The 23,339-nt window shown below is 38.7% G+C and overlaps 1 protein-coding gene across 1 annotated transcript; it reads right to left on the bottom strand.

The window, feature by feature from the left end:
* Positions 1-16,735: 16,735 nt before the first annotated feature.
* On the bottom strand, positions 16,736-17,823 carry LOC126354327 (uncharacterized). Its single transcript, XM_050003888.1, has one exon. It carries the CDS (start codon positions 17,674-17,676, stop codon positions 17,140-17,142), a length of 537 nt encoding a protein of 178 aa, XP_049859845.1. The 5' UTR covers positions 17,677-17,823; the 3' UTR covers positions 16,736-17,139.
* Positions 17,824-23,339: the final 5,516 nt, after the last annotated feature.

Below are 23,339 nucleotides of genomic sequence, written 5' to 3'. Positions count from 1 at the left end.
GGAAAACAGATGTAAACAAAAAGTACAATTCATTTTTAAATGAATTTATGTCTTTATTTGAGTCCATCTTTCCCAAAAAAAATAGTTAGAAATAGTCATACAGGCAATGCCAAGAAGTCTTGGATAACTACAGGGATAATAACATCATGTAGAACAAAGAGGATGTTATACAGTTCTCTCAGGATTTGTAACGATCCAAAGAAACGACAACACTGCAAACTTTACTGTAGCATTCTCAAGAAGGTTATAAATAAATCTAAAAGTATGTGCATAAAATCAGAAATTGAAAGCTCAGAAAATAAAATTAAAACTGTTTGGAATGTAATAAAGAGGGAAACTGGCAGGAAAACAGAGAACATGTCTCAGGTAGAGATTATAACAGGGGACAGTATCATAAAGAATCCTGAGTTGGTTGCAGAAATATTTAATAACCACTTTTTGAGAGCAGCAGAGAAGACAGGCTGTAATGGTTCTATGGAAGAATCATTGTCTCTCCTACAGAAAGCTATTAGCAACAGAATCCCACAGTTATCTTTACCTCCAGTTACTGTAAGTGAAGTCATAAGAGTAATCAGATCATTAAAAAATAAAAATTCTGCTGGTGTGGACAATATTTTTAGTACAATACTAAAACACTGTTATAAATTTGTTAGTCCCGTCTTATGCAACATTTACAATACATCCCTACAAGAAGGGATTGTCCCTGACAGACTAAAATTGGCTGTAGTGATTCCTCTCTTTAAAAAAAGGTGATAAAAACGATGTAACAAACTATCGCCCAATATCCCTATTAACTACCTTCTCAAAAATTCTTGAGAAACTCATACACGGGAGGATTGTGGATCATCTCAACTTCCACAGTATCTTAAGCAAAAATCAGTTTGGTTTTCGTGCTGGTCTTTGTACCGAACAGGCAATATTCTCTTTCAGCAACCAAGTTTTGGAAGCCATTAACAAAAAAATGTCTCCAGTGGGTATTTTTTGTGATCTTACGAAAGCCTTTGACTGTGTAAACCACCAAATTCTTTTGAAAAAGGCAGAATACTATGGTTTAGGTGGTACTGTTGGCTTGTGGCTGCAATCGTATCTGAAGGTTCGGAAGCAGACAGTAATGCTAAATGGCTCTTCTGGAAAACCTGCCTCGTCTGAGTGGGGCACAATAACATGTGGGGTGCCTCAAGGCTCCGTTTTGGGCCCATTGCTGTTCCTCATCTTCATCAATGATCTTCCTCTTTGTTCTGAGACAAACAGCAAATTTACCCTGTTCGCTGATGATACCACAATTCTAATTGATGATTTGATAGATCACAATCTTGAACAAACTACAAATACTGTCTTTAATGACATCTTAAATTGGTTCTCCTCAAATGGTCTCTCACTCAATGCAAATAACTCATTATATGAGGTTCCATACATCACAAAGTAATCTCAATGAAATTAACATAAAATGTAGAGATCAACCAATACAGAAAGTTGAAGATACAAAATTCCTGGGTGCTTATATAGATTGGTCAGTTCACATTCTACATCTATGTAAGAAACTTAGCTCGGCAACATTTGCGTTACGGGTAATTTCTTCAGTGGCTGAAGTTGACGCCATTAAGGTTGCCTACTTCCACTCATTGATGTCATATGCTATCATGTTCTGGGGGAACCAACCACTTGCAAAAAAAGTTTTCACCGTCCAAAAAAAAGCAATCAGAATAATGTGTGGGGTCCATCAAAGACACACTTGCAGGCACTTGTTTCGAAAGATAGGTATCTTAACAACTGCCTCACAGTATATTTTTTCCTTGCTGACCTTTGTGTGCAAAAATTATTCTATCTACCAAGACAACAGTAAATTCCATGGCTATAACACCAGAAACAAAAACAATCTACATGTCAAAATGAAACGTCTCACTCTGGTACAAAAAGGAGTTTACTACTCCAGCATTAAGCTGTTCAATGCTCTCCCACTACATATCAAATGTGTTCATACAGAACTGCCAAAATTTAAACAAGTTCTCAAAGATTACCTGACAGAGAGATCTTTTTATACTGTGGATGAATATTTGAAAGAAAGTGTACATCATTACTAAACTTAATGTGTCTAGAACTTGGAAGAGCAGTTGAACGGAATGGATAGTGTCTTGAAAGGAGGGTATAAGATGAACACCGACAAAGGCAAAACGAGGATAATGGAATGTAGTCGAATTGAGTCGGATGATGTTGAGGGTATTAGATTAGGAAATGAGACACTTAAAGTAGTAAAGGAGTTTTGCTATTTGGGGAGCAAAATAACTGATGATGGTCCAAGTAGAGAGGATGTAAAATGTATAATGGCAATGGCAAGGAAAGCCTTTCTGACGAAGAGAAATTTGTTAACATCGAGTATAGATTTAAGTGTCAGGAAGTCTTTTCTGAAAGTATTTGTATGGAGTGTAGCCATGTATGGAAGTGAAACTTGGACGATAAATAGTTTGGACAAGAAGAGAATAGAAGCTTTCGAAATGTGGTGCTACAGAAGAATGCTGAAGATTAGATGGGTAGATCACATAACTAATGAGGAAGTATTGAATAGGATTGGGGAGAATAGAAGTTTGTGGCACAACTTGACTAGAAGAAGGGATCGGTTGGTAGGACATGTTCTGAGGCATCAAGGGATCACCAATTTAGTATTGGAGGGTAAAAATCGTAGAGGGAGACCAAGAGATGAATACACTAAGCAGATTCAGAAGGATGTAGGTTGCAGTAGGTACTGGGAGATGAAGAAGCTTGCGCAGGATAGAGTAGCATGGAGAGCTGCATCAAACCAGTCTCAGGACTGAAGACCACAACAACAATTCAAAAATCTTGTTTACACTCTTATTGTAACAATGGTTATGCTGTTACTCATAATGCAATTGGGTGGAAAATGAATATGTTGAAAAAAGATGAAGTGTTATTCTACCGACATTGTTGGACATCTAGCCATCCTTAACATTTTCATCGATCACTTCTTACACCTCTGGCAATATTTGTTTTTAGTGCGAAAAATTCCTTCTTGCGTCATGGTTCAGAATAGGGTCAGGAAAGGACAGTATGTGTCTGATTTATTTTTTTATGTAGGCCTATGTGCATTGGGAGTGAAGCCTTTTGATTGTTTCACGAGTGTGGTGAAATTACTGGATACTGAAGGTTGTGTGGAGATGAATTACAATGAAACTATTAACATACAGGAAAGGCTGAAAATAAAAATTAATATGTCTACTTACAGAAGGAGGCACATAAAACTTGACAAATTCACATAGTGTAAATTATACCATAGCAAACAGATATCATGTCTGTTCTTCATAAATACACTTTATGAGTGTTTATTATTTGATTCTATCAGTTCCCATGTCTTCATTGATGACATTGTGCCTCAGATTTTGGAAGCAGATTCACTATATGACTTTTCTTTCCAATATGAATGCTGTTAGTGTATGATTCTAAGATGTTCCACAAATTTTCAGCATATATCTGGAAACCTGAGTGTCTTCAGCTGTTGCTCGCTGTTAGGCAGGAATCATGCTGTATTTGTGGAAGTATTCTTAGTACCACAGCCCTAATGAAAAATGAAATTGTTTTCGTTTATGTCTATGCTCAGCAAGCCACCATACTATGTGTAACAGGGTGTACTTCATTGCCACTCCACACACAATTTATTTTGCCTCAGCACATGTTTGCCTTCAATATATCATGTTGATAACTATTCCTTCAATGAAATGCAGGATTATGGTTACAGACCAACGTATCATGCACATATCACTGGAATTACTGTGCATATAAGGTCTGTTTTCATCAGAAGCTGAATAAATCGTATTCCGATTTATTTTATTTGATCTTATTGACCGCTATAGCAGTATCTATTCTGTTTATCTTCATATTATTATTATTATTATTACTGCTACTACTATTTAATTTTCTTTTTTTCTGGTTTAGCATTTAGGATTCTGAGTGCAAAGTTTACAACAAAGAGTAATTACAATCTAATTCAATGGAAAAGAAAATCCAGTTTTATTCAGTGGAAAACAATAAAATGCTTTTTTTTCTGAACCCAATTCAAAGTGGGTATAGATTTATGTCTCTTTCTTTTCATAAACAGATTACGATTTTCGTATTAAGCACATGTGGCAGATGAACCAAAAATATAGCCATTTAAAACAACATACTGCTACATGCAATTTCCACATGTGACTGTTCAGCTTGTGTAACAACTGCGTTTAAGACCATGTAACCCATGAATAGTCAATCCGTGGCTTAACCTCTTGGTGACTTACCAATCAATTTGTGTACCCAGTCAAGAGACATCAGGACAGTTCAACTCTTACCAAGATGTTTCTTGAGATTATCAAGAATTTGGCTATATTTCTTGTGACGCTCTAGTGAAACAAATTCCTGTCACCAGTTCAAGGCCCATGTAAAGTTGCAAGTCTAATAACTGGCTACATAAGTCAGTTCAGAGGTCTGAGCGAGAGAAGGGAAATTTTCGACTGCTGCACTTGCGAATAAATCTTCTTCGTAGACCGTGCAGATGCCATTCATCTAGACTTGTTCCCCTGCAATTGTACCTGTGCTGGAAACTTAGACTCTTAAAGTGCCTCTTGGTAAGTCACATGCCGGTCCTTTTCAAGCATATTTCACACAGCAGTGTTTTTGGGAACAACAGGCTTTGGTCAAAATCCACCAGTGACATAAGCACAACTGTGATGAAACTGTGTAAACCAACTGCAGTTAGTCTCTTCTGAAGGTAACTGATTATCAAAAGCTAAACGAAGAGGCTCATGACATTGCTGTTGACCTACGGCTTATTAAAAACTATCCAAGGAAATCCTTCAGGTAAAATCAGTTTTTTGTAACAAGACTTTTTCTTTTGCAAACAATCCACTTGGCTAATTTCTCAGCTGCCATTGTTTTAACAATACCAAATGACAAATTTTAAAACTATTGCCACATCACATCTCAGTAGTGCCATCTAAAAGGTAACCCCTGTATCATGTGGGTACATAAATTGGAAGTATGCTAAGTTTTATTTGTCAGAAGTAAACTGTAAGAACATTATTTAGATAACCACTCATCTTGCGGACGTCTCTTTCAGGGTTTTGGAATCCTTACATTCAACTTCATGTTTTCTGTTAATATTAAAAATTAGTTTCATCTGAACTGTGATGGCAGAACCATAATACAATACAGAAAATTATTTTCGTGCAGACTAGGGTTAAGGATGGAGTTATGTATACAGGTGGAAAACTATTCAACATGCTTAACATCTAACAATACAGCAAATAATTTGGAATCCCTAACAACTGAAAAGGAAAAATTAAAAACATATCTCATTGGCCACTCCTTTTACAAATTATCTTTAGCATAACTGTTGAACACCACATCATTGATATTCTGCATTGTGTACACATGCATTGGCCTGTCACTGTGATTGCTGCCATTTACTGTACCTTAAACTACTGTTTTTATCCTATCACTTCATTTCATTATGTTGTGTTGCAGACATTTTTTTTTTTTTTTTTTCCTCTTTGACTCATTTCAGGAGATCATTTATTCTTAATCAATCTACCTGATCTTCAACAACCTCCTGTAACACCAGCTTTCAGAGACTCCTAATCATTTCATTTTCCTCCATGTTCCATACCCACATCAAGTTATGTCTCGGACAAAACTTTTCATGAATATTTTTCTCACCTGAGTGTTATATTTTTGGAAGTTAATACGTGTTTCCTATTAGTGCCATGCAGTCTGCCTTACCATGTCTTTTGTGCATAGGGCATCCTTATCTATTCTACTGCTGAGATAGCAACACTCACCCATTCCTTCAGGTGTCATTTCCCGCATTTAACATTTAGCTGTCCAGCATGTCCACTTCCTGCACACACTATTACCAATAACTTAGGTTTCTGTTTGTGCCCGTTTATAACCATCAGACTGCACATCTTCCATTTCATTCAGTATCTGACTCAGATTCTGTTCATTTTCAGTAACTCCTGCTATGTCACCAGTGAACAGCATCAAGCAGATTTTCTGTCCATGACAAAATACCAAAGTGATCAACAAAGTATTAAGCTCCTGACAGAAGATTGTTTTCTGCTGTTTTAACTGAGGATGCAGAAGCTTTTATCAAAGAATCAGTTCTTTCTATTTTGATACATTACATTTAGCTGCCATGTCCTCCTTTACAGGATCTAGGAACTTATGAATGAGTCTATGGAAGTAATGAATGAATGAACTGACTACAGAAGTACGGACCTACCTGACGTGTAAATTTCTTGCAGAATTATGGAATGTATATTGTGCTTACCTACAATGACTTTTCTTGAGACTGAAAGATGCCTGTGGAACCAACATGGTTTCTGCAACCATTAATCATGGGAAGCACATCTTGCTCTGTTCATTTCAGATTCAGAAAGCAGAAATTACTGGAACTCAGACTGATCCCCTGTTTCTTGAGTTCCAGAAAGCCCCTGACTTGGTTCCATACCACTTTGTAGTAAACAGAACTCAGTATGTCATTTTTTATTGAAGATGAATTGTCAGAAGTGAAGGTAGCAGTTAGGATGCCACAATGTAGTCTGATAGGGCCACTTTAGTTCACAATATTTTACTGCCTACAATACATATCTTGCATAATGATGATTATGTTAAAATTAGAGAAATGTGGGGCCACGTAAAGGGTACCGACAGCCTCCTCCTCCTCCTCCCCCCCCCCCCCCCTGCCCCGGCCACAAACATTCAAACTGTAGATGAAATAGGATGTTGTTGTCTTCAGTCCTGAGACTGGTTTGATGCAGCTCTCCATGCTACTCTATCCTGTGCAAGCTTCTTCATCACCCAGTACCTACTGCATCCTACATCCTTCTGAATCTGCTTAGTGTACTCATCTCTCGGTCTCCCTCTATGATTTTTACTCTCCACGCTACCCTCCAATGCTAAATTTGTGATCCCTTGATGCCTCAAAACATGTCCTACCAACCGATCCCTTCTTCTAGTCAAGTTGTGCCACAAACTTCTCTCCTCCCCAATCCTATTCAATACCTCATTAGTTACGTGATCTATCCACCTTATCTTCAGTATTCTTCTGTAGCACCACATTTCAAAAGCTTCTATTCTCTTCTTGTCCAAACTAGTTATCGTCCAAGTTTCACTTCCATACATGGCTACACTCCAAACAAATACTTTCAGAAACGACTTCCTGATACATGAATCTATATTCGATGTTAACAAATTTCTCTTCTTCAGAAACGCTTTCCATGCCATTGCCAGTCTACATTTTATATCCTCTCTACTTCGACCATCATCAGTTATTTTACTCCCTAAATAGCAAAACTCCTGTACTACTTTAAGTGTCTCATTTCCTAATCTAATTCCCTCAGCATCACCCGATTTAATTTGACTACATTCCATTATCCTCATTTTGCTTTTGTTGATGTTCATCTTATATCCTCCTTTCAAGACACTGTCCATTCCGTTCAACTGCTCTTTCAAGTCCTTTGCCGTCTCTGACAGAATTACAATGTCATCGGCGAACCTCAAGGTTTTTACTTCTTCTCCATGAATTTTAATACCTACTCCAAATTTTTCTTCTGTTTCCTTTACTGCTTGCTCAATATACAGATTGAATAACATCGGGGACAGGCTACAACCCTGTCTCACTCCTTTCCCAACCACTGCTTCCCTTTCAAGCCCCTCGACTCTTATGACCGCCATCTGATTTCTGTACAAATTGTAAATAGCCTTTTGCTCCCTGTATTTGACCCCTGCCACCTTTAGAATTTGAACAAGAGTACTCCAGTCAACATTGTCAAAAGCTTTCTCTAAGTCAACAAATGCTAGAAACGTAGGTTTCCCCTTTCTTAATCTAGCTTCTAAGATAAGTCGTAAGGTCAGTATTGCCTCACGTGTTCCAACATTTCTACGGAATCCAAACTGATCCTCCCCGAGGTCTGCATCTACCAGTTTTTCCATTCGTCTGTAAAGAATTCGCGTTAGTATTTTGCAGCTGTGACTTATTAAACTGATAGTTCGGTAATTTTCACATCTGTCAGCACCTGCTTTCTTTGGGATTGGAATTATTATATTCTTCTTGAAGTCTGAGGGTATTTCGCCTGTCTCATACATCTTGCTCACCAGCTGGTAGAGTTTTGTCATGACTGGCTCTCCCAAGGCCGTCAGTAGTTCTAATGGAATGTTGTCTACTCAAGGGGCCTTGTTTCGGCTCAGGTCTTTCAGTGCTCTGTCAAACTCTTCACGCAGTATCATATCTCCCATTTCGTCTTCATCTACATCCTCTTCCATTTCCATAATATTGTCCTCAAGTACATCACCCTTGTATAAACCTTCTATATACTCCTTCCACCTTTCTGCATTCCCTTCTTTGCTTAGAACTGGGTTGCCATCTGAGCTCTTGATATTCATACACGTGGTTCTCTTCTCTCCAAAGGTCTCTTTAATTTTCCTGTAGGCAGTATCTATCTTACCCCTAGAGAGATAAGCTTCTACAGCCTTACATTTGTCCTCTAGCCATCCCTGCTTAGCCATTTTGCACTTCCTGTCGATCTCATTTTTGAGACGTTTGTATTCCTTTTTGCCTGCTTCATTTACTGCATTTTTATATTTTCTCCTTTCATCAATTAAATTCAATATTTCTTCTGCTACCCAAGGATTTCTAGGAGCCCTCGTCTTTTTACCTACTTTATCCTCTGCTGCCTTCACGTCTTCATTCCTCATAGCTACCCATTCTTCTTCTACTGTATTTCTTTCCCCTATTCCTGTCAATTGTTCCCTTATGCTCTCCCTGAAACTCTGAACAACCTCTGGTTCGTTCAGTTTATCCAGGTCCCATCTCCTTAATTTCCCACATTTTTGCAGTTTCTTAAGTTTTAATCTACAGGTCATAACCAATAGATTGTGGTCAGAGTCCACATCTGCCCCTGGAAATGTCTTACAACTTAAAACCTGGTTCCTAAATCTGTGTCTTACCATTATATAATCTATCTGATACCTTTTAGTATCTCCAGGGTTCTTCCATGTATACAACCTTCTTTCATGATTCTTAAACCAAGTGTTAGCTATGATTAAGTTGTGCTCTGTGCAAAATTCTACTAAGCGGCTTCCTCTTTCATTTCTTAGCCCCAATCCATATTCACCTACTATGTTTACTTCTCTCCCTTTTCCTATACTCGAATTCCAGTCACCCATGACTATTAAATTTTCGTCTCCCTTCGCTATCTGAATAATTTCTTTTACTTCATCGTACATTTCTTCAATTTCTTCTTCATCTGCAGAGCTAGTTGGCATATAAACTTGTACTACTGTAGTAGGTGTGGGCTTCGTATCTATCTTGGCCACAATAATGCGTTCACTATGCTGTTTGCAGTAGCTTACCTCCACTCCTATTTTCCTATTCATTATTAAACCTATTCCTGCATTACCCCTATTTGATTTTGTGTTTATAACCCTGTAGTCACCTGACCAGAAGTCTTGTTCCTCCTGCCACCGAACTTCACTAATTCCCACTATATCTAACTTTAACCTATCCATTTCCCTTTTTAAATTTTCTAACCTACCTGCCCGATTAAGGGATCTGACATTCCACGCTCCAATCCGTAGAACGCCAGTTTTCTTTCTCCTGATAATGACATCCTCTTGAGTAGTCCCCGCCCGGAGATCTGAATGGGGGACTATTTTACCCAAGAGGACGCCATCATCATTTAATCATACAGTAAAGCTGCATGCCCTCGGGAAAAATTACGGCTGTAGTTTCCTCTTGCTTTCAGCCGTTTGCAGTACCAGCACAGCAAGGCCGTTTTGGTTATTGTTACAAGGCCAGATCAGTCAATCAGTCAGACTGTTGCCAATGCAACTACTGAAAAGGCTGCTGCCCCTCTTCAGGAACCACACGTTTGTCTGGCCTCTCAACAGATACCCCTCCGTTGTGGTTGCACCTAAGGTACGGCCATCTATATCGCTGAGGCACGCAAGCCTCCCCACCAACGGCAAGGTCCATGGTTCATGTGGGGGGGGGGGGGGGCGGGGGAGGGGTGAAATTGAATGGGGGGAATGAAATTGATACACTATGCACTCTCCATGACACACCACACAGCAGCTCATTCAGTACGTATGTAGATATGTTTCTACCCAGAGGTCGTACTACTTTGATACGACTACTGCTGCACCATATTTTACCAGAAGTATCATAGCACCTTATTTTTAACATCAGACACACCCAGAGTATCATATTTAACTACTTTTCCAAATGGAACAGTTCACAAACGTGTATTGATGCCTTGCTATGGGTATAAGGGTGCCAAAGTGTTTATTGGGATTCTATTGCCAAAAGCAAAGAAACATTTATGTTTTTATTTGACATAATTACTATAACAGCAGTGTTGACAAACCACTATATGGTCTCCAACAAATTTACTAACAAGTCAAGGAACTAAATACCATATTATTAGATTCCAGGTCGGCATTTACTATACTGAATCATTTATCTAGGTCAAGTAGGAACCACTCAGTTTCATATGGCACACAGAAGCTGATAATATTATTCCTTACTATCAACAGTAGCTTGGTATTTTTCAGATAAAAGCACATTCGAGCATAAATGGAAAATGTTTTGGCTAAGGAAGTAAACATTGTTGCAGAAATTAGTTATTGTGGAATCCTAGCTCCTGATTTCTGACTATGAATTAGATCTTAAGCCTAGAAAGGGTGGAACAAATAATGGCAGCATGCATGCATGACTACAGAAAGACCACATGCATAACTACACCCTTCACCACCAACATGTCACTGGTATGTCAACTGTCAAGGTTTGAAGACCCTCAGAACGACAATTGAACACAGCTTCAGTAATGAATGCCTCAAGTAGTATCTTCACAACACTGGTCTTGTGTCATTTCTGCTGAATGTACGAAGTGGACAACTTTATCTCTTTCCATATTATAAATTGGTGAACCCAAACATTCTCTGTTCAGTTATGTACTATAATTGTACTGTTCCCAGCCAACATCCATAATGCTGTTATAATTAGGAAAGAACTACAATGTATACAGACCCCTACTTACATGGTAATCAACTCAAGACCTCTGCCCTTAACATGAAGTTAATAGTGAAGCATCTACAATACTGTGTAGAATTTGTAACAAGTTGCAAGTTGTATATTTGACTGCAAAGTATTACTGGTCATCAGCATAACAACACCGACTGTAGGAAACCTTATCAGATGAAAAAGTCAACAAAGTTTGCTTTTGATGGTGGTAGGCATGACAGGAGTTCCATTTCATCTCACATAAGTAATCCCCTTTCAAGGGTATGACCAGAGGCTCTAACTACAGCCTGAGTAATCATTTCCCATGCTTTGATAGCTCAGTGTGGTCTTCTTGTGGCCTTCCTAATTTTTGCATTGTCTTGTGCACTTGGCAGATGTATTCAAAGGGGATGGCGGGTTTTGCACTCTATAGCAAGTAGATATAGATGTTAGCATCCAGCCCTCAATGTATTGAGCAGCAGCCCTCACAATACATAGTGTTGACCATTGCAGTTGACTCTGCATACTATGGCTCAAAGTACTCACAATGCCTCACAAAGTCAATATCTACAAAACTTTGGTAACAGGACACTGACATGTCCAGTACATATGGCCTGAGTTATCCTATCATAATCTAATGTGATGAGATCTTGTGTGTTTTCATTCTCAACCTGTCTGACCCTCAGATGATCAATATGATGTTTGATATTAGTCACATATAAAACAGAATTTTCCCGTTTGCTGATGAGAAAGGGGTATTACAACTAGTTCAGTGTCTCATTAGTATCTTATCACGAGACAGAACAATTCTTAAATGGAGCCATAGACATATAAAGATGCAAATAACATAAAACTGACACATTATTTTTTGGAATTTAGATTCATTTATTGATAAGAGGAGAGGGAAGTTTAGAGGATTATTAGTAATTTCCATATTCCTTGCTTATTATAGCTCCCTTTTCCTCACATCACAGATGACTTTCCAGTCCAGCCTTTGAAAGGAAGCTCTGTTCTCTCCACACATTTTTTGTCTGTAAATCTACAGCTGTCAGGTGACAAGACATTCCCCCCCCCCCCCCCCCCCTTGTCCATATTTACCTCAATTTCCACTGTTCAGTTCCCAACTAGTAGATCAGTTCCTCGGAAGGCCTAAATGAAAACTAAAACTTCACAGTATTTAAACATACATACATACAAAGTTACGTGCGAACGGCTGAAAGCAAGGGGAAATTACAGTCGTAATTTTCCCCGAGGGCATGCAGCTTTACTTTATGATTAACTGATGATGGCGTCCTCTTGGGTAAAATATTCCGGAGGTAAAATAGTCCCCCATTCGGATCTCCGGGCGGGGACTACTCGGGAGGACATCGTTATCAGGAGAAAGAAAACTGGCGTTCTAAGAATTGGAGCATGGAATGTCAAATCCCTTAATTGGGCAGGTAGGTTAGAAAATTTAAAAAGGGAAATGGATAGGTTAAAGTTAGATATAGTGGGAATTAGTGAAGTTCGGTGGTAGGAGCAACAAGACTTTTGGTCAGGTGAATACGGGGTTATAAATACAAAATCAAATAGGGTAATGCAGGAGTAGATTTAATAATGAATAAAAAATAGGAGTGTGGGTAAGCTACTACAAACTGCATAGTCAACACATTATTGTGGCCAAGATACACACAAAGCCCTCGTCTACTACAGTAGTACAAGTTTATATGCCAACTAGCTCTGCATATGATAAAGAAATTGATGAAAATTTAATAGTCGTGGGTGACTGAAATTCGACAGTAGAGCATAAGGTAATCATAGCTAACACTTGGTTAAAGAATCATGAAAGAAGGTTGTATACGTGGAAGAACCCTGGACATACTAGAAGGTTTCAGATAGATTATATAATGGTAAGACAGAGATTTAGGAACCAGGTTTTAAATTGTAAGACATTTCCAGGGGCAGATGTGGACTCTTACCACAATCTATTAGTTATGAACTGTAGATTCAAACTGAAGAAACTGCAAAAAGGTGGGAATTTAAGGAGATGGGACCTGGATAAACTGAAGGAGCCAGAGGTTATACAGAGTTTCAGGGACAGCATAAGGGAACAATTGACAGGAATGGGGGAAAGAAGTAAAGTAGAAGAAGAATGGGTAGCTCTGAGGAATGAAATAGTGAAGGCAGCAGAGGATCAAGTAGGAACTATCAGTTTAATAATTCACAGCTGCAAAATACTAACACGAATTCTTTACAGACGAATGGAAAAACTAGTAGAAGCCAACCTCGGGGAAGATCAATTTGGATTCCGTAGAAATGTTGGAACACGTGAGGCAATACTGACCTTACGACTTATCTTAGAAGCTAGATTAAGAAAGGGCAAACCTACGTTTCTAGCATTTGTAGACTTAGAGAAAGCTTTTGACAATATTGACTGGAATAGTCTCTTTCAATTTCTGAAGGTGGCAGGGGTAAAATACAGTGAAGGTGGCAGGGGTAAAATACAGGGAGCGAAAGGCTCTTTACAATTTGTACAGAAACCAGATGGCAGTTATAAGAGTCGAGGGACATGAAAGGGAAGCAGTGGTTGGGAAGGGAGTGAGACAAGGCTGTAGTCTCTCCCCGATGTTGTTCAATCTGTATATGGAGCAAGCAGTGAAGGAAACAAAAGAAAAATTCGGAGTAGGTATTAAAATCCATGGAGAAGAAATAAAAACTTTGAGGTTCGCCGATGACATCGTAATTCTGTCAGAGACAGCAAAGCACTTGGAAGAGCAGTTGAACGGAATGGATAATGTCTTGAAAGGAGGATATAAGATGATCATCAACAAAAGCAAAATGAGGATAATGGAATGTAGTCGAATTAAGTCGGGTGATGCTGAGGGAATTAGATTAGGAAGTGAGACACTTAAAGTAGTAAGGGAGTTTTGCTATTTGGGGAGCAAAATAACTGATGATGGTCGAAGTAGAGAGGATATAAAATGTAGACTGGCAATGGGAAGGAACGCGTTTCTGAAGAAGAGAAATTTGTTAACATCGAGTATAGATTTAAGTGTCAGGAAGTCATTTCTGAAAGTATTTGTATGGAGTGTAGCCATGTATGGAAGTGAATCATGGACGATAAATAGTTTGGACAAGAAGAGAATAGAAGCTTTCGAAATGTGGTGCTACAGAAGAATGCTGAAGATTAGATGGGTAGTTCACATAACTAATGAGGAAGTATTGAATCGGATTCGGGAGAAGAGAAGTTTGTGGCACAACTTGACCAGAAGAAGGGATCGGTTGGTAGGACATGTTCTGAGGCATCAAGGGATCACCAATTTCTTATTGGAGGGCAGCGTGGAGGGTAAAAATCATAGACGGAGAACAAGAGATCACTACACTAAGCAGATTCAGAAGGATGTAGGTTGCAGTAGGTACTGGGAGATGAAGTAACTTGCACAGGATAGAGTAGCATGGAGAGCTGCATCAAACCAGTCTCAAGACTGAAGACCACAACAACAACAACAAATATTGGTGCATTGGTGGGAAAAAATGTTAAAGACCACTCTTGAAAACAGTTTGCATTGCACCTGCCATTTTTCTCTGTAATCATATGAAGAAAAGGAAATAAGAATGTAATAGAATAATATAATGTGAAATGATGTCCAGCAGCAGCAACTGGGCAGATCATGGAACAATGAGACAGTTGCATAGCATCAGGGAATGAATTTGTGAAATAAAATAGCATTGCAAGCTACATGGAGTACAAGAATCTTCAGCATACCTACAACGAAATAACTACTGCCTCTAGTTATTTCTTGGTTTACTGCAAACATGTTAATGAAAAGTCATTGTGATGAGTATACTTAATGTATTATGTGGGTATTCCTTTTTAGATGGCACTGTAAAAGAGCAAAATACACTTCATAATTTCTGTGATCCTATTAAGAACTGGTAATACATCTCTTAAAATACGCTGCAGTGAGGATTAAAAGAACCAATCACGGTAGATCCCTCACTACACCTCATGGTACACAATTTACTCGAACTATATTCATCCTATATTTGAGAATGAGAGCACTTGGTGACTTCTAACAACAATACATAATTTCAAACTTTCACAGAACTTCTAACCACTGACATCCCCCCCCCCTCCCCTCACAAAATGATGAATTCACAGTAAGTATCCACTTATACCACCGAATGTACATGTAAAATTATATTGCTGAACAACACGTAGTTCGAGGGATATGACATTTTGTACACGGGAGGTTGACTCCTTAAAGAATTGGGGAGGGGGAGGTGGTTGCTGCTATATGTATATTACAAGTAAGAGCACCCTATTTGAGACAAGCCCCTGCTCTTTCTGTTGAACTAATCACTAATCAGCTGTTCTTTTATTTAGTACTTCACACAAAGCATTTACATTGCACAGTTTAATAGTGACTATGTACTGATGAAGTCCAGATCAGTTTAAACGAAGTGTAGAGCTATGTGGAGCTTACATTGTACTGTCCACAAATTCTGGTAAACTGTAGGAGTGGCTTATGTAGTATTCTTTTACGCCTATTTTCTTTCTGAATGCCTGGAGAGTTTTAATTTCCTGCTTGATGTCTACTGGCAACCTTTTATTGATTTTTGCACCAAAAAATGAAACTCCAGTCCGGTTTCTATGATAGGGAGGCATGGTTTATATAAAAATTATTTTCACTTCCAGTACTGTGGTTGTAAATTTCAGAATTCACCTAAATTCACTTTTGTTAGCCACAAATACCATTATGGAGCATATCTATTGGCATGTAAGTGTAATTCACTACATTTCCACCATGAAAGGAACCATTCACAACATGGAACACGTCGAGATATACAAAAATGAAAGACAGGGAAATTGTAGAAACTTCATTTGTATTCAGCAGTCACACAAAACTATCACTGCACTACTGAACACTATTATTCTTAGGCATGCTGAATTTAATCCAGGAAATCAGTTTTTTTTTTTTTTTTAAAAAAAAAATAAAGGTTGCTGCCTGCTTAGTTATACAAGGCAGCCATTCTTTATCTGCTGCTGCTCTCTAATACCAAACATGCCATATTGTTACCTGACTGAATGTTTTCAGTCCTACAAGCTACATATTCAAATAAGTAGTAGATAGAATAGCTAATGATGAATGTATTTAGTTTTCTTTCTAATTTGTAGGGACTCCCAATTTCTCGCTTTATGTAAGGTGGGAAATGATGAATATTATCCATGTGCTGGATATTATACATGTGCTAGTGCCACCTCAATTTATTTTGCATCTGGATGCATAGAAACTTCAAATATGTAGCCTCATCCATTGTACACCCTTTGACCTCTATGTATGGCATTACAGTAATATCCCAAAACATCTATTACCATGCTAATATATTATGACACATCTATCACTGACAGCAACTTGGAAATATTAATTAGCATCCATTCAGAACTCATAATAAGCATTTGCATTGGAAAAAAATACAAAATTATTTTTTCAGTAACTTATTAAACACATTTGCAGTGGAGGAAATAAGACTATTGCTGAGGGCTGTCAAACACCAAATAATTTATCATATTAACAATGTAAGTAATTTATCAGACTCTGAAATAATAATAATACGAAACTGGTGACGGGTTCGAAGGTGAGATAACCAGTGTACACCAGTTTTGGTTCTAAAGAATGCCAGGTACCGGTACTTGTGTTAAACTAAAAATTTAATGTGTTAAAAAATCTTTATTATTAGGTAACAATTACAAATGTTGTCTAGGTTAAAGGCGTACTTGATTAATGCTGAAACACTTATGTAATTCCATTATTCAAGAAACATGATGAGCTCTCAATGTACAGATTAGTATCATTCAGCACAAGCGACAACATCCTGCTGCAGTAAGTGACACACGGTAACTGACACATCACTTCGGTGTCCATATAGCTACAATGATATACTTAAATATATGTAACAGCATACAAATTAGTTATGTTAAGCTATGCTATCTAGCATCAATATACAAACTGATGTGTCACGAGAAATGCAGCTTAGTGAAAAAAAAAAGAGCCACACACACACACACAAAGCTTCCTACCGTTAAGTGTAAACCAAACACATAATTAAACACTTCAAGTGTGCGGAAAATGAGCTTTCCATTCCATGGGCGCGAGCTCTTCCAATCTTTTATCTAGGAAATTAACTTTCGACGACAGTTGTTGCATAGTACGATCTATTGTTGCCATGCGATGTGTGCGGAGTTCTGGAACTAACGATTCGACACAGGACACACGCTTCTCCAGACTGTCGAGCTTATTTTTCACTGTTTCAATATACGTAGGAGAGAATGCCACTCGCGGGGAAGCTGGGGTATTTTGATGAATGCGAGCAATATCCAAGTAGTACGGATTTGATGCAGAGTTCCCTTGCAGTAAAGTTGACAATGTTATTAGCGTGCCGTCTTTATTCCTTAGTTTAATCACTTCAAAACCATCTTGTGGGAGCCCTAAGCAGTTTTTTATTTCTGTTTTAATTTCCATAAAATTTGAGTCATGTTTTAAATGTATAGGGATGGGTGGTGAATTGAAGCCATCTGTTCCTTGTGGACATTTGTTATCTTGATCGTAACGCCGTACAATAACCCACGACGTGACGACGTCCATAACCATGACAAAGTTGTTGACAACAGAATTTAAGCGATCCGTGAATTCTGTTGATACAGGTGAAATGTCAGCTAACACCCACACAACACGGAACACAATCACTGCTAAAATCCACACATTATTGGCATCTCTGATTCGATACGCCAACTAAGTGGCGCCAGACATCTACCTATTATAACATAATGTCTAGCGCCAGCATCCGCCTAGACAGACTTCCGAAGCCAAAGCGAAATTAATTTACTTATATGGTCCAGGTAATAGTCACTGTGACCACATAATCAACACAGATAAAGCAAATACATAATAATAATGTTATAAACTGACGTACTACATTGCTAGCTTTTAAGTAAGACTATTTGACCAATACAATTAACTCCGCCAGTGCTGGTCCCAAGCCCGGGGCCTCATCTTGCAAGTGGTGAGGAAGGAGGAGGGGGAAGAGTAACAACCCCGTTAAAAAAAAAACCTGGGTACATCAGGCTCCAGATGATAGTAACCTGTAAGGGCCCCTCACCAGGGTAACAGGTGAAGACAGACAACGGTTGGAAAGTGGAAGAGGATTTTACAAGTCCTAACGGTAGAAAAGCGGAAGAACAGTCTTCGTATCTTACTTCCTGTAGCGTCTGTATTTCAAAGGGGCGGCTACAAACAGCGTCTGTTCTCCATGTCAGACAGCGGCTCTAAAATGCCTTTGGGAGTGGCGACCCCATCGTAATAATAGCCTATATATGAAATGGTACTTCAAAACCAGCCTCAGAAAAACCAGCCTCCCTGCAGGCGACACGCAGTTCTTGGGGTGCTGGGGGAACTGTGAGAAGTGGGCTACTCGGCACCAACACAACGATGATGGGTATCATAAATGAGATGACCCTTACTGTGAAGGAGGAAGAGTTGACAGAGTTCATGGAAAAGGAGAAAATAGAACTGATAATTGATGGGACTTAATGAAGTTAGATGGAAGGGAAGAGGAAGAAGGAAAATGAGGAAAGGCTACACACTCTACTGGAGTGGCAGACCAGAAGCCAGTATATATGTGGAAGCAGTGGAATACACAAGTGATAGGGTGATGAGGATTCGGCTGAGGACAAGGAATGTAGTGAAGGACTTCATCCAGGTATATGCACCACAAACAGGAAATAAAGAATTAAAGAATTAAAGAGTATAATTACAGATGTGGAAGCAATAGTAATGGGTGACCTAAATTGGCAGGTAGGCAAAAAAAGGCTAGGGAAGGAGGAGATAATTGGCCCATATGGATATGGCAGGAAAAATGAGGAAGGAGAGAAACTGGTTGATTTCTATGAAAGAAACAGGCTGATTGTGGGCAACACATGGTTCTGTAAAAAGAATAGCCAAAAGATAATGAGATACAGATGATGTGATAGACAGATGAAGACAGTCAACGATTATCTTCTGGTAGAAAAGAAAAATAGGACACAGTTGATGGATGTAACTGCACTCCCAAGAGAGACTTTTGATGGAGACCATCGAGTGGTGTAGCAAAGATGAGATTTGATGAACTGAAAGACATAAAGGAAGAAAGGGGTTGGAAAAAAAAACGTGTAGAAACTAAAGGATGGCATGATACAAGAAAAGTGTTACTTAAAAATAAAATCCCTAACACCGAGTATAGCAAAGTTGAAGAGGAATGGAGTAAGTTCAAAGAAGCATTTGTAAGCTCTGCTGAGAAGACCTGTGGCAGAGTGTCTGGTCCAGAACGATAAAGGAAAAGGAGACACCGTAGTGGAATGAGAGGGTGAAGGAGGCACTTAAAGGAAAGAAGAAAGCCTGGCATGAATGGAACAGAGACCGAACAGCTGAAAGTAAAAGGAAATACCAGAATAGTAAAAACAAGTGTAAGAAAATGGTAGCAGAAGAAAAGAGGAAAAGCTGGGAGAAATTCACCTGAGAGTTGGAAAAAGATGTTACTAGTGGTAAGAAGATGATGCATGGAATTACAAAGAGTATGAGGAAGGAAAAAAACATACAAAAAGATAGTGAATGGTGAAAGCGGATAGCTATTAATGCAACTGGAGGAGGTAGGCAAAAGATGGAAAGAGTACTTTGATAAATTACTAAATGTGAAGAACGACAATGGAAAGGGAATAGAAGTAAAGCAGCTGGGCATGGGTCTGGAAGAAGAGGACGATATAACGATGTTGAAAGTGGAACTAGCTCTGAGAAGAATAAAAACAGGAAAGGCATCTGGGATAGATGAAATAATTGTGGAGATGATAAAGACAGCTGGACCAGTTGGGCTACAGTGGCTATATAGGCTCATTCTATGCATTTGAATACAAAAATGTGTACCTGAAGAATGGGGAAAGAGAATAATAAACCCAGTTTTCAAGAAGGGTGACAGGAAAGTATGTGATAATTATCAAAGGATCACACTCATATCCCAAGTAGCAAAAATAATGGAGAGGATGCTGGAAAGAAGAGTGAGCAGTATGGCTTTCGACATGGTAGATCAACAGTGGACCCCATCTTTAGTTTGTAACAGTTGATGGATACACGTTGGGAGTTCGGGAAAGCATATGACAGTTTTATCAGGGAAAAGGTATGGGCAACCTTGTAGAGAAAGGGAGTTGAAAAGCAAACACTCAAAGTCATCCAGGCAATGAACGAAAAAGCTGTATTTGTATGCAGACACCATTTGGAAGAACTGAATGGATTAAGAATGTTACGGGACTATGACAAGGAAGTGTGATATCACCACTACTATTTATAATGGTGATGGATGAAATAGTCAAAGAGACGAAAGAAACCCATAGAGGAAGGGAGACGAAGCTGTTACTATTTGCAGATGATATTGTGGTGTGGGGAACAAGCAGGAAGGAGGTACAAAAACAAATAGACATCCTAAATGGTGAGGTCAAGAAATATGAAATGAAATTTAATGCGGAGAAAAGCAGGAGCATGGTGGTAACCAGAGGGGTTAGAGAGGGCAAGGGACAAATTCATATTAAGGGATGCGATATTGAAATAGTGGGACAACTTTAAATATTTGGGAAGTGTATTAATGGAGAATATTCGTTTGGAGACAGAAATAAGCGAAAGAATACAACAGAATAGTACATTTTACCAGTGTGCGAGGGGCTTGGTGTGGGGAAGGTGCAAGCTGGTGCTATACAAGACTTACTTCACACTCATACTAATTTACAGCTCAGAGACTTGGACTATGACGAGAAGAGAGAAGAGTAGGATACAATCCAGTGAAATGAAGTTTCTGAGAATTATGCTAGGGAAGACGAGAAGAGACAGAGTGAAAAATGAAGATGTTAGGAAGGAAATTGGAGTGGAGAAGCTGACTGAAAAAATTGAAAAGAATAGATTAAAATGGTTTTGGCATGTGAAGAGGTTGGAAGAGGGAAGAATACCAAGAAAAATGATGGAATTCAAGACCGCAGACAAGAGGCCAAGAGGAAGACCAAGAACAAGACAGATTGATACAATACGGATGAATTTAAGAAGGAGAAACTGCCATGGAACCAAATTGTGGAAGAAGAATGGTGAAATAACCGAGTAAAGTACCATTGCTAGCCCAACCTGGCCAAGATGTTGGGTAGAAGGGAAACGAAGATGATGATGAAGCAAAGTAAATTATAGTATAATGTTACATCAAAATCTACAACTACATATATACTCTGCAACATCCTTTTGTACCAGTTATTGTGGTTTCTTCCTGTTCCATTCACATATGGAGCATGGGAAGAATGGTGGATTGTAGTACATAGTGGATTGTAGTATATTTCTAGAGTAATCATTTAAATATCGTGCTTGAAACTTTGTTAACAAACATTCTCGGAATAGTTTATGTCTATCCTCAAGAGTCTTTCAGTTCAGTTGCTTCAGTATCTCTGTGACACACTCCCATGGGTTAAACAGTCCTGTGGCCATTCATGCGGGCCTTCTCTGTATTTGTTCAATATCCACTGTTAATCAGATCTGGTAAGAGCCCCACACACATGAGCTATATTCCAGACACCCATACGAGTGATATGTAAGCAAACTTTTTTGTAGACTGATTGCACTTCCCCATTATTCTACAGTAAACCGAAGTCTAACAACTGCTTTAGCCACAACTGAACCTATGGGAATATTCCATTTCATATTCCTACAATGTATTATACCTGCGCATTTGTACGAGTTGGCCGATTCTAACAGTGAGTCATTGCTATTATGGGCATAAGATACTATGTTTTTTTGTTTTGTGTAGTGCACAATTTCACATTTCTGAACATTTAGAGGAAGTTGCCAATCTCTGCATCATGTAAAAATTTTATCAAGATCTGACTGAATATTTATGCAGCTTCTTTCAGATAGTACTTCATTGTAGATAACTGCATCATGTGCAAAAAGCCTGATTTTACTATTAATATTGTCTGCAAGGTCATTAATATACAACCTGAACAGCAAGGGTCCCAACACAGTTCCTGGAGCACACTCAAAGTGATGATGACTCTCCATCCCGGATAGCATGCTGTTTGCTCTCTACCAAAAAGTTTCACTCCAGTCACAAGTTTTACTTGATACCCCATATGATCATACGTTTGACAGTTAGCATACGTGTGGTACTGAGTCAAATGCTTTTCGGAAATTAAAGTATTGCATCTACCTGGTTGCCTTGATCCAAAACATTCAGCATGTTATGTGAGAAAAGTGCAAGCTGGGTTTCACAGGGGTTTCCAAAATCCATGATGGTTGGCATTTCAGCCTTTGCTTTGGGACGCTGGTTTCACTAACAGTCTTTAGATATGACGAGAATTTCTTTGGGTTTTGTGAAAGATCATTTGACAATATTCTGCTACAGTAGTCATTGAAGGCATCATGCATTCCTCTCTTGACAGCCAAATGCATTTCATTCAGCATCTCTCTGTCCATAGCACTTAGCTTTGTTTTACATCTGTTATGTAGTAAATTCTGTTTCTTTAGAAGTATCTTTACAGTGACAGTATACCATGGAGGTTCCCTCCCATTGTGAACTGTTCTACTGGGTACATACCTATCTAGTGCATGGTCAACTATTCGTTTAAACTTGAGCCAGAGCTCCTCTACATGCTTCTGGCCTGTGCTGAAGGTTTCAAGGTCCTCATTGAGATATGACAATACTGTTTTTTTATCTAGTTTACTATACATTTTTTTGCTTGTTTAAGTTCTCCTTTACACTTTGGTAATCATTGTTGCCACAACTGTGTCATAGTCACTGATACCAGTTTTGACATGGATATCCTCAAAGAATTTAGGTCTATTTGTTGCCATTTGATCCAATATATTTCCAACATGAGTGGGGTTCCTAACTATCTGTTCTAGGTAGTTCACAGGGAATGTATTTAGTAAAGCTTCACAGGATGTCTTAAAACGCCCACCTCTAACAAAACTGTGATTTTACAAACTGATTGTTGGATGATTAAATTCTCCACCAATGATTACAGTATGATTGTTAAACTTACATACACGTGGAAGGAGTTTTTCTCCAAAGTTTTTGGTTGCATCAAGAGATGAGTCTGGTGGACGATAGAAGAATCCAGTTATCATTTAATGGCCATCGCTGATACTGAGTCTTGCCCAAAAAATCTCACATGCAGCTTCAAATCTTGGTGAATTTGAGTTTCTTGTCTACTGCGACAAATACAACACTCCCATTTCCCTATTCTTTCGATAGACAA

The sequence above is a fragment of the Schistocerca gregaria genome, chromosome 3, assembly GCF_023897955.1.
Source record: "Schistocerca gregaria isolate iqSchGreg1 chromosome 3, iqSchGreg1.2, whole genome shotgun sequence".
Taxonomy (NCBI): domain Eukaryota; kingdom Metazoa; phylum Arthropoda; class Insecta; order Orthoptera; family Acrididae; genus Schistocerca; species Schistocerca gregaria.
The sequence above is the reverse complement of the archived record's forward strand: the minus strand, read 5'-3'. Positions and strand labels throughout refer to the sequence as shown.